The sequence below is a fragment of the Tachyglossus aculeatus genome, chromosome 21, assembly GCF_015852505.1.
Source record: "Tachyglossus aculeatus isolate mTacAcu1 chromosome 21, mTacAcu1.pri, whole genome shotgun sequence".
Taxonomy (NCBI): Eukaryota; Metazoa; Chordata; class Mammalia; order Monotremata; family Tachyglossidae; genus Tachyglossus; species Tachyglossus aculeatus.
Window position 1 is genome coordinate 1797772 of NC_052086.1, and position 14920 is coordinate 1812691.

General features: G+C 47.4%; 1 protein-coding gene across 2 annotated transcripts in view; it reads left to right on the forward strand.

The window, feature by feature from the left end:
* Positions 1–166: 166 nt before the first annotated feature.
* SNAP29 (synaptosome associated protein 29) overlaps positions 167–14920 on the forward strand; it is a 22665-nt gene continuing 7911 nt past the window's right edge. Inside the window, exons 1-2 of one of the 2 annotated variants that reach the window (XM_038763349.1) lie at positions 167–213; positions 5515–5827. In XM_038763349.1, coding sequence (XP_038619277.1) covers positions 5600–5827 — 228 coding nt within the window. In that variant the 5' untranslated portion in view covers positions 167–213; positions 5515–5599. The other variant, XM_038763348.1, reaches the window with a different exon arrangement.

Below are 14920 nucleotides of genomic sequence, written 5' to 3' on the forward strand. Positions count from 1 at the left end.
CCCCTCCTCTGCGCAGGCGCCGGCCTCCCTCCACCCCCCCCCCCCGCGGGGCCCGCACTGCGCCTGCGCGGAGCCAACCAACCCGGCGGGGCGGGGAGAGGCGGACCAGCCCACCCCTCCTCCGCACCGCCGGATGGTCGCCCCCGCGGGCGGCGGAAGGAGACAGTCCGGGCTGCGGCGGTGAGGCGGCCGCGTCGCGCGGACGCCTGAGCGGTGAGGCTGGCGGAGGGGGCGGCTTGACAGGAGCGGACCGGACCGAACCGGATCGGGCCTGGCCTGACGGGAAAGTGGGCAGCCCTTCCTGCCTCACCTTTTTCTTCTCCCTTTCCTTGTGTTTTTCCTTTAAAATGAGATTTGTGAAGCGCCTACACTGTACTAAGCGCTAAGAACAGTGCTTGGCACATAGTAAGCCTTCACAAATACCATCACTAATATTATTATTATAATGGGATCGCCTCACCTCTCCCCCTGCTCCCTTTGTTTCCCCTCTCCTCCCTTTGCTTCACCTCTCCTCTTGCTCCCTTTCTTTGTTTTTCCTTTAAAATGAGATTTGCGAAGCGCCTACACTGTACTAAGCGCTAAGAACAGTGCTTGGTATATAGTAAGCCTTCACAAATACCATCACTAATATTATTATTATAATGGGATCTCCTCACCTCTCCCCCTGCTCCCTTTGCTTCACCTCTCCTCCCTTTGCTTCACCTCTCCTCTTGCTCCCTTTCCTTGTTTTTTTCCTTTAAAATGAGATTTGTGAAGCGCCTACACTGTACTAAGCGCTAAGAACAGTGATTGGCACATAGTAAGCCTTCACAAATACCATCACTAATATTATTATTATAATCGGATCGCCTCACCTCTCCCCCTGCTCCCTTTCCTTGTGTTTTTCCTTTAAAATGAGATTTGTGAAGTGCCTACACTGTACTAAGCGCTAAGAACAGTGCTTGGCACATAGTAATCCTTCACAAATACCATCACTAATATTATTATTATAATCGGATCGCCTCACCTCTCCTCTTGCTCCCTTTCCTTGTTTTTTTCCTTTAAAATGAGATTTGTGAAGCGCCTACACTGTACTAAGCGCTAGGAACAGTGCTTGGCACATAGTAAGCCTTCACAAATGCCATCACTAATATTATTATTATAATGGGATCGCCTCACCTCTGCCCCTGCTCCCTTTATTTCCCCTCTCCTCCCTTTGCTTCCCCTCTCCTCCCTTTGCTTCACCTCTCCTCTTGCTCCCTTTCCTTGTTTTTTTCCTTTAAAATGGAATTTGTGAAGCGCCTACACTGTACTAAGCGCTAAGAACAGTGCTTGGCACATAGTAAGCCTTCACAAATACCATCACTAATATTATTATTATAATCGGATCCCCTCGCCTCTCCCCCGCTCCCGTTCCTTGTGTTTTTCCTTTAAAATGAGATTTGTGAAGCGCCTACACTGTACTAAGCGCTAAGAACAGTGCTTGGCACATAGTAAGCCTTCACAAATACCATCACTAATATTATTATTATAATCGGATCGCCTCACCTCTCCCCTTGCTCCCTTTGCTTCACCTCTCCTCTTGCTCCCTTTCCTTGTTTTTTTCCTTTAAAATGAGATTTGTGAAGCGCCTACACTGTACTAAGCGCTAGGAACAGTGCTTGGCACATAGTAAGCCTTCACAAATGCCATCACTAATATTATTATTATAATGGGATCGCCTCACCTCTGCCCCTGCTCCCTTTATTTCCCCTCTCCTCCCTTTGCTTCCCCTCTCCTCCCTTTGCTTCACCTCTCCTCTTGCTCCCTTTCCTTGTTTTTTTCCTTTAAAATGGAATTTGTGAAGCGCCTACACTGTACTAAGCGCTAAGAACAGTGCTTGGCACATAGTAAGCCTTCACAAATACCATCACTAATATTATTATTATAATCGGATCGCCTCACCTCTCCCCCTGCTCCCTTTCCTTGTGTTTTTCCTTTAAAATGAGATTTGTGAAGCGCCTACACTGTACTAAGCGCTAAGAACAGTGCTTGGCACATAGTAAGCCTTCACAAATACCATGACTAATATTATTATTATAATCGGATCGCCTCACCTCTCCCCCTGCTCCCTTTGCTTCACCTCTCCTCTTGCTCCCTTTCCTTGTTTTTTTCCTTTAAAATGAGATTTGTTAAGCGCTTACACTGTATTAAGCGCTAAGAACAGTGCTTGGCATATAGTAAGCCTTCGCAAATACCATCACTAATATTATTATTATGATCGGATCGGGCCTGATGGGAATGTGGGCAGCCCTTCCTGCCTCACCTCTCTCTTCTCCCTTTCCTTGTGTTTTTCCTTTAAAATGGAATTTGTGAAGCGCCTACACTGTACTAAGCGCTAAGAACAGTGCTTGGCACATAGTAAGCCTTCACAAATACCATCACTAATATTATTATCATAATCGGATCGCCTCACCTCTCCCCTTGCTCCCTTTGCTTCACCTCTCCTCTTGCTCCCTTTCCTTGTGTTTTTCCTTTAAAATGAGATTTGTAAAGTGCCTACACTGTACTAAGCGCTAGGAACAGTGCTTGGCACATAGTAAACCTTCACAAATACCATCACTAATATTATTATTATAATCGGATCGGGTCTGACGGGGAAATGGGCAGCCCTTCTTGCCTCACCTCCTTTCCCCCTGCTCCTTCCTTCATTTCCTTCTTTTTTTCCTTGAAAAGGAAATTTGTGAAGCGCCTACACAGTATTAAGCGCTAAGAACAGTGCTTGGCATATAGTAAGTCTTCACAAATACCATCACTAATATTATTATTATAATCGGATCGGGTCAGAAGGGGAAGTGGGCAGCCCTTCTTGCTTCACCGCTCCTTTCCCCCTGCTCCTTCCTTCATTTCCTTCTTTTTTTCCTTTAAAGTGAAATTTCTGAAGCGCCTACACTGTACTAAGCGCCAAGAACAGTGCTTGGCACATACTAAGCCTTCACAAATACTATCACTAATATTATTATTATAATCGGACCGCATCGGGCCTAACGGGGAAGTGGGCAAACCTTCATGCCTCACTTCTCTTCTCTCCCCCGCTCCCTTTCCTCGTTTTTTTCCTTTAAAATGGAACTTGTGAAGCGCTTACACTGTACTAAGCGCTAAGAACAGTGCTTAGCACATAGTAAGCCTTCACAAATACCATCACTAATATTATTATTATAAGCGGACCGGATCGGGCCTGATGGGGAAGTGGGGAGCCCTTCCTGCCTCACCTCTCCTCCTGCTCCCTTTCCTTGTTTTTTTCCTTTAAAATGGAATTTGCAAAGCGCTTACACTGTACTAAGCGCTCAGAACAGTGCTTGGCACATAGTAAGCCTTCATTATTATTATTATAATCAGGTTGGATTCGGCCCCTGTCCCACACGGGGATCACAAGTCTTATTTCCCGTTTTCCAGAGAGGCCCTCTGGACTCTAAACTCGTTGCAGGCGGGAAACGTGTCTATTTATTGCTGTATTGTCCTCTCCCAAGCGCTAAGTCCAGTTCCTAAGCGCTTAGTACAGTGCTCTGCACACAGTAAGCGCTCAATAAATACGATTGAATGAATGAATGAATGCTCTGCACACAGTAAGTGCTCAATAAATACGATTGAATGGATTGTTAAAGGCCACACGGCAGGCTGAGTGACAGAGCTGGGATTGTCACTTGACTCCCTTCTGACTCCTAGGCTCCTCCTCTAACCAGTAATAATAACAATGTTGGTATTTGTTAAGCGCTTACTATGTGCCAACCTCTGTTCTAAACACCGGGGTAATAATAATGGTGATATTTGTTAAGCGCTTAGTGCCTTGTACATAGTAAGCGCTTAACAAATACCAACATTATTATTATTATTATTATTCTAAGCCCCGGGGAGGTTACAAGGTGATCAGGTTGTCCCACGGGGGGCTCCCAGTCTTCATCCCCATTTTACAGATGAGGTCACTGAGGCCCAGAGGAGTTACGTGACTTGCCCAAAGTCACCCAGCTGACAAGTGGCGGGGCCGGGTTTTGAACCCATGACCTCTGACTCCAAAGCTCGGGCTTTTTCCACAGAGCCACGCTGCTTAGATACAAGGCAATCAGGTTATCCCACCTAGGGCTCACCGTCTTCACCCCCATTTTACAGATGAGGTCATTGAGGCACAGAGAACTTAAGTGACTTGCCCAAGCTCACACTGCTGACAAGTGGCAGAGCCGGTGTCTGTTTATCGTTATATCATCATCAATCGTATTTATTGAGCACTTACTGTGTGCAGAGCACCGTACTAAGCGCTTGGGAAGTACAAATTGGCAACATATAGAGACAGGCCCTACCCAACAGTGGGCTCACAGTCTAAAAGGGGGAGACAAAACCAAACATACTACAAAATAAAATAAAACGGACTCTCCCAAGCGCTTAGTCCAGCGCTGTGCACACAGTAAGCGCTCAATAAATGCGACCGAATGAATTGTCCGAGGCCACACAATAGGCCGGTGACAGAGCTGGGATCGGAACCCGGGTCCTTCCGACTCCCAGTAGGGAGTACCGCTCTCCCGGTAGGCCCCGCTGCTTCTCTTTTGCAGGTCTCTCCCTTCCCCCGTGCCCCCTTCTGCCCCATCATCATCATCATCAATCGTATTTATTGAGCGCTTACTATGTGCAGAGCACTGTACTAAGTGCTTGGGAAGTACAAATTGGCAACATCTAGAGACAGTCCCTACCCAACAGTAGGCTCACAGCCTAAAAGGGGGAGACAAAGAACAAAACCAAACATACCAACAAAATAAAAGAAATAGAATAGATATGTACAAGTAAAATAAATAAATAAATAGAGTAATAAATATGTACAAACATATATCCAGGTGCTGTGGGGAAGGGAAGGAGGTAAGGCGGGGGGGATGGAGAGGGAGAGGAAGGAGGGGGCTGAGTGTGGGAAGGCCTCCGGGAGGAGGTGAGCTCTCAGCAGGGCCTTGAAGGGAGGAAGAGAGCGAGCTTGGCGGATGGGCAGAGGGATTGGGGGCATTCCAGGCCCGGGGGAGGACGTGGGCCGGGGGTCGATGGTGGGACAGGCGAGAGCGAGGTACGGTGAGGAGATCAGCGACGGAGGAGCGGAGGGTGCGGGCTGGGCTGGAGAAGGAGAGAAGGGAGGTGAGGTAGGAGGGGACGAGGGGATGGACAGCCATGAAGCCCAGGGTGAGGAGTTTCTGCCTGATGCGCAGATTGATTGGTAGCCACTGGAGGTTTTTGAGGAGGGGAGTGATATGCCCAGAGCGTTTCTGGACAAAGATAATCCGGGCAGCAGCATGAAGTATGGATTGAAGTGGAGAGAGACACGAGGATGGGAGATCAGAGAGAAGGCTGATGCAGTAGTCCAGATGGGATAGGATGAGAGTCATTGCCAGTGTCGCCATGGTTCCTCCGAGGGGCAGAGAGGGCCCAGTGGTGGAGGAAGGACAACGGGCCAGGAGCTGGACGGAGGGCGAGATGGGCTGAAGACACCCGCGGGTAACATCGCTTTCCCCTTCTCCTCGGCAGGATGGTTCCCGTGAGTCTTGGATAACGACCCTCCCCTCGCCCTACCCGTCCGAGCGGCCACGGGGCCGGACCGCCGGCCGGCGCCATGTCCGCCTATCCCAAGAGCTATAACCCCTTTGACGAAGATGAGGAGGAAGAGATGAAGCCCGCCCGGTGGGGAGACGTGAGGAACCCGGAGCCCCCGGAGCCCTGGGACCGGCAGCGGTTCCTCCGGCAGGAAGTCCTCCAGAGAGCGGAGGCTACAGTGGGCAGCACCCAGCGATCCCTCTCCCTCCTCTATGAGTCCGAGAAGGTCGGGGTTGCGTCCGCAGAGGTGAGTTCGGTTGGGAAACTCAAGGCGGGGGATGCTTCTCCCATAGTAAGCGCTTAATAAATGCCATCATCATTATTATTATCATTCTCTGGGCCTCAGTTCCCTCATCTGTAAAATGGGGATTAAGACTGTGAGCCCCCCGTGACCACCTTGTAACTTCCCCAGCGCTTAATAAATGCCATCATTATTATTATTATCTCTCAACCAAGAACGGGGGTCACCGAGGGCAAGGCGGAGTTCCCAAACTTGTACTTCCCAAGCGCTTAGTACAGTGCTCTGCACACAGTAAGCGCTCAATAAATACGATTGATTGATTGATTCCCAAACCTCAGGGCTCCCCCTCACCCCCTTATCCGATTGAGTTCCTGAGGAAACGCGGGGCGGGAACTCAGGATGGACTCTCCCATTCGGTCGCTTTCCCATCGGGCCCAGAAACCAGAGTGCCCAGCCTTAAGGGTAATCATTGTGCTATCAGATAAGCGCTTACCCTGGGCTAAGCACTGTACTAGACATCGGGGAAGATACCTGATCATCAGGTCCCTCGTGGAGTTCGCTGTCTAAATAGGAGGGAGACCGTGTAGTGAAATCCCATTTTGCAGATAATAATTGTGGTCTAGACATCGGAGAAGGTACCTGATCGTCAGGTCCCTCGTGGACTTCACTGTCGAAATAGGAGGGAGACCGTGTAGTGAAATCCCATTTTGCAGATAATAATTGTGGTCATCATCATCATCATCATCAATCGTATTTATTGAGCGCTTACTGTGTGCAGAGCACTGTACTAAGCACTTGGGAAGTACAAGTTGGCAACATATGGAGACAGTCCCTACCCAACAGTAGGCTCACAGTCTAAAAGGGGGAGACAGAGAACAAAACCAAACATACTAACAAAATAAAATAAATAGATATGTAGACCAAGACCAAGATATGGTCTTGGTTAGGCCCTCACTATGTGCCAGAAACTGTACTAAGCGCCGGGAAGGGGAATAGGAGCAAATCGGGTTGGACACAGTCCCTGTTCCACATTGGGCTCACGGTCCTAAGCCCCGTTTTACAGATGAAGGAACTGAGGCAGAGATGTGACTCGCCCAGGGTCACCCAGCCGACAAGTTGGGGAGTCAGGATTAGCACCCAGGTCCTCTGACCCAGGCCCGGGGTCCATCCACAGGGGCCACGCTGCTTCCCACCCTCGTTTCAGTGTTTTCAAGTAGGGAAAAGGCCACTTGGTGGTTCCCCACCTCTCCAAGATATCAGAGGATATTTGCAACAAATTTGTTGCAAATGACACTTTGCAATTTGTAGAATGACACTTTGGTGTGGAAGGTCACAGCAGCTTAGTGATGCAGAGCCATGATGCGTGGGGGTATTTGTTTTTTTAATCGTGGCATTTGCTAAGCGCTTACTAAGTGCCGAGCACCGCCGGTCGTATTAGTCGCTGGGGCGGTTACGAGATAATCAAGTCCCACGGGGCTCGCGGTTAAAGTAGGAGGGAGAATAGGGATTGAATATGAACAGGGGTGGAGAAGCAGCGTGGCTCAGTGGAAAGAGCCCGGGCTTTGGAGTCAGACGTCATGGGTTCAAATCCCAGCTCCACCAATTGTCAGCTGTGTGACTCTGGGCAAGTCACTTAACTTCTCTGTGCCTCAGTGACCTCATCTGTAAAATGGGGATGAAGACTGTGAGCCCCCCGTGGGACAACCTGATCACCTTGAAATCTCCCCAGCGCTTAGAACAGTGCTTTGCACATAGTAAGCGCTTAATAAATGCCATCATCATCATCATCAAGCACCGTCGGTCGTATTAGTCGCTGGGGCGGTTACGAGATAATCAAGTCCCACGGGGCTCATGGTTAAAGTAGGAGGGAGAATACGGATTGAATATGAATAGGGATTCAGAAGCAGCGTGGCTCAGTGGAAAGAGCCCGGGCTTTGGAGTCAGACGTCATGGGTTCAAATCCCAGCTCCACCAATTGTCAGCTGTGTGACTCTGGGCAAGTCACTTAACTTCTCTGTGCCTCAGTGACCTCATCTGTAAAATGGGGATGAAGACTGTGAGCCCCCCGTGGGACAACCTGATCACCTTGAAATCTCCCCAGCGCTTAGAACAGTGCTTTGCACATAGTAAGCGCTTAATAAATGCCATCATCATCATCATCATCATCATCATCATCAAGCACCGTCGGTCGTATTAGTCGCTGGGGCGGTTACGAGATAATCAAGTCCCACGGGGCTCGCGGTTAAAGTAGGAGGGAGAATAGGGATTGAATATGAACAGGGATGGAGAAGCAGCGTGGCTCAGTGGAAAGAGCCCGGGCTTTGGAGCCAGAGGTCATGGGTTCAAATCCCAAGTCTGCCAATTGTCAGCTGTGTGACTTTGGGCAAGTCACTTCACTTCTCTGGGCCTCAGTGACCTCATCTGTAAAATGGGAATTAAGACTGTGAGCCCCCTGTGGGACAACCTGATCACCTTGTTACCTCCCCAGCGCTTAGAACAGTGTTTTGCGCATAGTAAGCGCTTAACGAATGCCATCATCATTATTATAAGCACTTAGTACAGTGCTCTGCACATAGTAAGCGCTCAATAAATACGATTGATGATGATGTCCCTTGGGCAGGTGAGGGAGCTGAGGCACAGAGAAGTGTCATGCCTTTTTTTCCTCCTTTTTTTATTTCCTTAATGGAATTTGTTGAGCCCACTGTTGGGTAGGGACCGTCTCTATATGTTGCCAACTTGTACTTCCCAAGCGCTTAGTACAGTGCTGTGCACACAGTAAGCGCTCAATAAATACGACTGATTGATTGAGCGGCAGAGAAGCGGCATGGCTCAGTGGGAAGAGCCCGGGCTTTGGAGTCAGACGTCATGGGTTCAAATCCCAGCTCCACCAATTGTCAGCTGTGTGACCTTGGGCAAGTCACTTCACTTCTCTGAGCCTCAGTGACCTCATCTGTAAAATGGGGATGAAGACTGTGAGCCCCACGTGGGACAACCTGATCACCTTGTATTCCCCCCAGCGCTTAGAACAGTGCTTTGCACATAGTAAGCGCTCAATAAATACGATTGAATGAATGAATTGAGCGTTTATTAGGTGTCAAACACTGTTCTAAGCCCTGGGGTAGCGAACGGTCAATTAAGTCAGTCCCAATCCATGGCCCGCCTGGGGCTCACAGTCTAAGTAGGGGGAAGAACAGGTATTGAATCCCATTTCACAGTTGAGGAAACTGAGGCACAGGGAAGTGACTCGCCCAAAAGTCACACAGCAGGTGGAGCTGGGATTAGAAAACAGGTCCTCGGACTCGAAGTCCTGGGATCTTTCCTCCAGGCCACGCTGGTTCAGCGGTGTGTTCACTCTTGTTGAAATGTATAAATTTCATTTATACATTCACTTATACATCTGTATGTTGCCGATTTGTACTTCCCAAGCGCTCAGTACAGTGCTCTGCACATAGTAAGCGCTCAATAAATACGATTGATGATGATGATGATAAATTGAGTTTCTCCGGGAATACTTTTCGGGCAAGAATCTCCGGAAAAGGGGATCACCTGGATCTCATCAATCAATCGGTGGTATTGACCGAAAAGCTAATGCTAGCAGCGCCCGGCCCTAAGCGCAAGAGTGACATAGATTTAATCCTTTCCGCTCCTTCGAGAGTCCTCACATCAATCAATAATGTTGATTGGGCGCTAACTATGTGCTCTGCACTGAGTGTCTGGGAGAGGACAAACAGGTCACTTGTACTAAACCATTCTGTGATAAAATCAGTTCAGGGTGTTCAGTCAGTTCCCACTTCTCAGTGGCCGGGGGTGGGGGGGGAAGCCAAGGAGAGCGTCAAGTCCGGCGATAAAAATGAAACGGGACTTCGTCACGCCTCTCCGAACCTCTGACCTGGGCCGCCCTTCATCATCATCATCATCAATCGTATTTATTGAGCGCTTACTGTGTGCAGAGCACTGGACTGAGCGCTTGGGAAGTCCAAGTTGGCAACATAGAGAGACGGTCCCTACCCAACAGTGGGCTCACCGTCTAAAAGGGGGGGGACAGAGAACAAAACCAAACATCCTAACAAAATAAAATAAATAGAATAGATATGTACAAGTAAAATAAATAGAGTAACAAATATGTACAAACATATATACAGGTGCCCTTGGGAAGATGGCCTCTTATTCAGTCATATTTTTTGAGCGCTCACTTTGAGCAGAGCACTGTACTACGTGTTTGGGGGAGGTCACTACAGCAATCAGCGGACACCCTCCCTGCCCACAACGAGCTTATAGTTTCTGGCCTGACAGCCCCTCCTTCCTTGCCCTCCCTGAAATGGAGAGCAGTGAAACAGGCAGAAGATTAAAGAGGCCATATCTATTTATTTATTTATAGTGATGTCAGTCTCCCCCTCTAGACTGTGAGCTCGTTGTGGGCAGGAATGCGTCCGTTGTGATATTGTACTCTCCCAAGTGCTTTGTACGTATTTATTACTCTATATTTATTTTACTTGTACACGTTTATTCTATTTATTTTATTTTGTTAATATGTTTCGTTTTGTTGTCTGTCTCCCCCTAATAGCCCGCTGTTGGGTAGGGACCGTCTCTATATGTTGCCAACTTGGACTTCCCAAGCGCTTAGTCCAGTGCTCTGCACACAGTAAGCGCTCAATAAATACGATTGAATGAATGAATGAATCAATCAATCAATCGTATTTATTGAGCGCTTACTGTGTGCAGAATATAATGCTTTGCACACAGCGCTCAATACGATTGAATGAATGAATGAATGCAGTGCTTTGCACACAGTCAGCGCTCAATAAATACGATTTAATGAATGAATGAATGCAGTGCTTTGCACACAGTCAGCGCTCACTAAATACAACTGAATGAACGGGTAACCCCAAAATGAGAAGCAGTGTGGCCTAGTGGCTAGAGCCCGGGCCTGAGAGTCAGAAGAACCCGGGTTGTAGTCCCGGCTCTGCCATTCGTCTGCTGTGTGACCCTGGGTAAGTCGCTTCACTTCTCTGGGCTTCAATTATCTGTAAAATGGGGATTAAGACTGAGCCCCATGTGGTACAGGGAATGTGTCCACCCTGATTACAATAGTAATCGCTTAACAGATACCATTAAAAAGATAAAAAGATACCATTAAGCGCTTAGTACAGTGCTCTGCACATAGTAAGCGCTCAATAAATACGAATGATGATTAAAAAAACCAAAAAACCTGACCCAGGCAGGCGTCCCACCGGCTCACGGCCCCGGGCCGTCAGACCTTGGCCTTACCAGGCCGCCTTCGAAAAACCTGTTGGGAAAAGGGGAAGTCTGCTAGGCAAGTCACTTGGCCTTTCTGTGCCTCAGTTCCCTCATCTGTAAAATGGGGGTTAAGACTGTGAGCCCCTTCAGGGGACCCGGACTGTGTCCAACCTGATTACCTTGTATCTGCCCCAGCACCTAGGACTGTCCCTGGCACATAGTAAGTGCTTAACAAATCAATCAATCAATCAGTCGTATTGATTGAGCGCTTACTGTGTGCAGAGCACTGTACTAAGCGCTTGGGAAGTACAAGTTGGCAACATATAGAGATGGTCCCTACCATCCCTACCATTCCCTACCACAAATGACCATTGGAAAAAACAAAACGAAACAAAAAACCAGTCGCGCCACCAGACCTTCGTCATACCGGGCCTCCTCCGAAAAACCGGGAAGGGGAAAACCTGCTGGGTGACCGTGGGCAAGTCACTCGACCTCTCTGTGGCTCAGTTCCTTCCTTCATTCATTCATTCGTATTTACTGAGCGCTTACTGTGTGCAGAGCACTGTACTAAGCGCTTGGGAAGTACAAGTCGGCAACGTACAGAGACGGTCCCTACCCAACAGCGGGCTCACAGTCTAGAAGGGGGAGACAGACGACAAAACAAAACATATTAGCAAAATAAAATAAATAAATATGTACAAGTAAAATAAATGCAGTAATAAATATGTACAAACATATATACATCTGACTTGTACTTCCCAAGTGCTTAGTACAGTGCTCCGCACACAGTAAGCGCTCAATAAGTACGATTGAATGAATCGGTAAAATGGGGGTTAAGACTGTGGAGCCCAGGTGGGACAGGGACTGTAATAATAATATAATAATTATTATTATTAACCTGATTAGTTTGTCTCTATCCCAGCGCTTAGTACAGTGCCTGGCACATAGTAAGTGTGTAATAATAATAATAATAATAATAATAATAATAATAATGATAGCATTTGTTAAGCGCTTACTTTTAGACTGTGAGCCCACTGTTGGATAGGGACTGTCTCTATATGTTGCCAACTTGTACTTCCCAAGCGCTTAGTACAGTGCTCTGCACACAGTAAGCGCTCAATAAATACAATGGATTGATTGATTACTATGTGCAAAGCACTGTTCTAAGCCCTCGGGGGGGGATACAAGGTGATCAGGTTGTCCCACATGGGGCTCGCAGTCTTAATCCCCATTTTACAGATGAGGGAACTGTGTAACAAATACCATACCATACACCAATATACAAATACCGTAATTAATTTACAAATATAATAAAATTTTAAAAAAAAGAAAAGAGAGAGGGGTGACTAAACCAGGCACGTCCGTCTTACCTTCTCTGCCTCTGCATTAGTCCGGGATCTCTCTAGGATCTGTCAGATTCTTCCTAGTGATCGGTACAGTGCTCCGCACACAGTAAGCATTCAATAAATACAATTGATTGATTGATTGACTTGGGTTGGAACTGAACAGAGGTGGGGGGGGGGGCGGGGGGAGATAGCCGGCATTTTATGATTTTATTGCTCAGTTTCGGGGGACCCAGCCAGGTCAGGTGAACACAGGGCCAGAGGGGAAATGGGAAGTGAAACCACAGCCGGGGAAGCGAAAACAGAGTTCACACTCCAGAAACTTAAGCAAAACTTACAGAAATCTGGCAGTCGCTTCTTCCATTGCTCAGAGATCTCCTCCCTCAAAAAAAATAAATAAAAAATTGGTGGCATTTGTTAATCACTTAGTCTGGGCCGAATAGCGGCACGGCCTAGTGGACAGCCACTGAACCTGAACGAATCAGGTTCATTCATTCATTCAACCGTATTGAGCACTTACTGTGTGCAGGGCACTGTATTAAGCGCTCAATAAATAATAATAATAATTTATTAATAATAATAATGTTGTTAGAGGGAAGCACAGTCGCCCGGAACATCTCTGAATTCCCGATCCGTCTGGTCCGAGATGCACAGAAAGTCGACCAGAGCCTAGATATTGAAGAGTTGCTTTTTTTTATTGTGACCGTGTGCGTGGAACATAACTGTGAGCCCACTGTTGGGTAGGGACCGTCTCTATATGTTGCCAGCTTGTACTTCCCAAGCGCTTAGTACAGTGCTCTGCACACAGTAAGCGCTCAATAAATATGATTGATTGATTGATTGATTGACAGCGCACGGGCCTCGGCGTCTGAAGGACCTGGGTTCTGATTCCCGCTCTGCCACTTGTCTGCAGTGTGACCTTGGACAAGTCACTTCACCTCGGTGGCGCCGGTCCCTCCTCTGTCAAATGGGAATTAAGACTGGAAGCCCCATGTGGGACAGGCACTGTATCCAACCTGACTCGCTTGCATTGATCCCAGCACTTAGTACAGTGCCTGGCACATAGTAAGCGCCCAACATATATCACCATTATTATTATTCATTCATTCATTCTATCATATTTATTGAGCCCTTACTGTGTGCAGAGCACTGTACTAATCAATCAGTTAATCAATCGTATTTATTGAGCGCTTACTGTGTGCAGAGCTCTGTACTAAGCACTTGGGAAGTACAAGTTGGTAACATATAGAGACAGTTCCTACCCAACAGTGGGCTCACAGTCTAAAAGGGGGAGACAGAGAACAAAACCAAACATATTAACAAAATAAAATAAATAGAATAGATATGTACAAGTAAAATAAGTAAATAGAGTAATAAATATGTACATACATGTATACAGGTGCTGTGGGGAAGGGAAGGAGGTAAGATGGGGGGGATGGAGAGGGGGACGAGGGGGAGAAGAGCTTGGGAAGTACAAATCGGCAACATATAGAGACGGCCCCTACCCAACAACGGGCTCACAGTCTAGAAGGGGGAGACAGACAACAAAACAAAACGTGGGCAGGTGTCAGGTCATCAGAATAAAGAGAAGTAAAGCTAGATGCCCATCATTAACAAAATCAATAGAATAGCCAATATGTACAAATAAAATAGAGTAATAAATCTGTACAAACATATATACAGGTGCTGTGGGGAGGGGAAGAGGAAGGATTGTGATTACTAAGTGCTGGGGTAACAATAATCATGATAATTGTGGTGTTCGTTAAGCGCTTGCTATGTGCCAGGCGCTGTTCTAAGCACCGGGGTAGATACAAGATAATCATTCTCACTTCACTTCTCTGGGCCTCAGTTAAGACTGTGAGCCCCACGTGGGACAAACTGATCACCTTGTATCCCCCCCCAGCACTTAGAACAGTGCTTTGCACATAGTAAGCGCTTAACAAATGCCATCATTATTATAACCTCATCTGTAAAATGGGGATTAAGACTGTGAGCCCCCCTTGGGACAACCTGATCACCTTGTATCCCCCCCCCCAGCGCTTAGAACATAGTAAGCACTTAACAAATGCCATCATTATTATTACCTCATCTGTAAAATGGGGATTAATCAATCAATCAATCAATCGTATTTATTGAGCGCTTACTGTGTGCAAAGCACTGTACTAAGCGCTTGGGAAGTACAAGTTGGCAACATATAGAGACAGTCCCTACCCAACAGTGGGCTCACAGTCTAAAGCACAGATTTAAAGCACAGTCACAGATTAAGACTGTGAGCCCCCCTTGGGACAACCCGATCACCTTGTATCCCCCCCCCCCAGCGCTTAGAACAGTGCTTTGCACATAGTAAGCGCTTAACAAATGCCACCATCATTATTATTATTCTAAGTGGGAGGGAGAACGGGTATTGAATCCTCATTTTGCATACGGGGATGCAGATGATAAAGAGAAGTGAAGTTACCTGTCCAAGGTCATACTGCAGGCAAATGGCTCGAGCACTCTGGGTGTGAGTTTGGGTGTG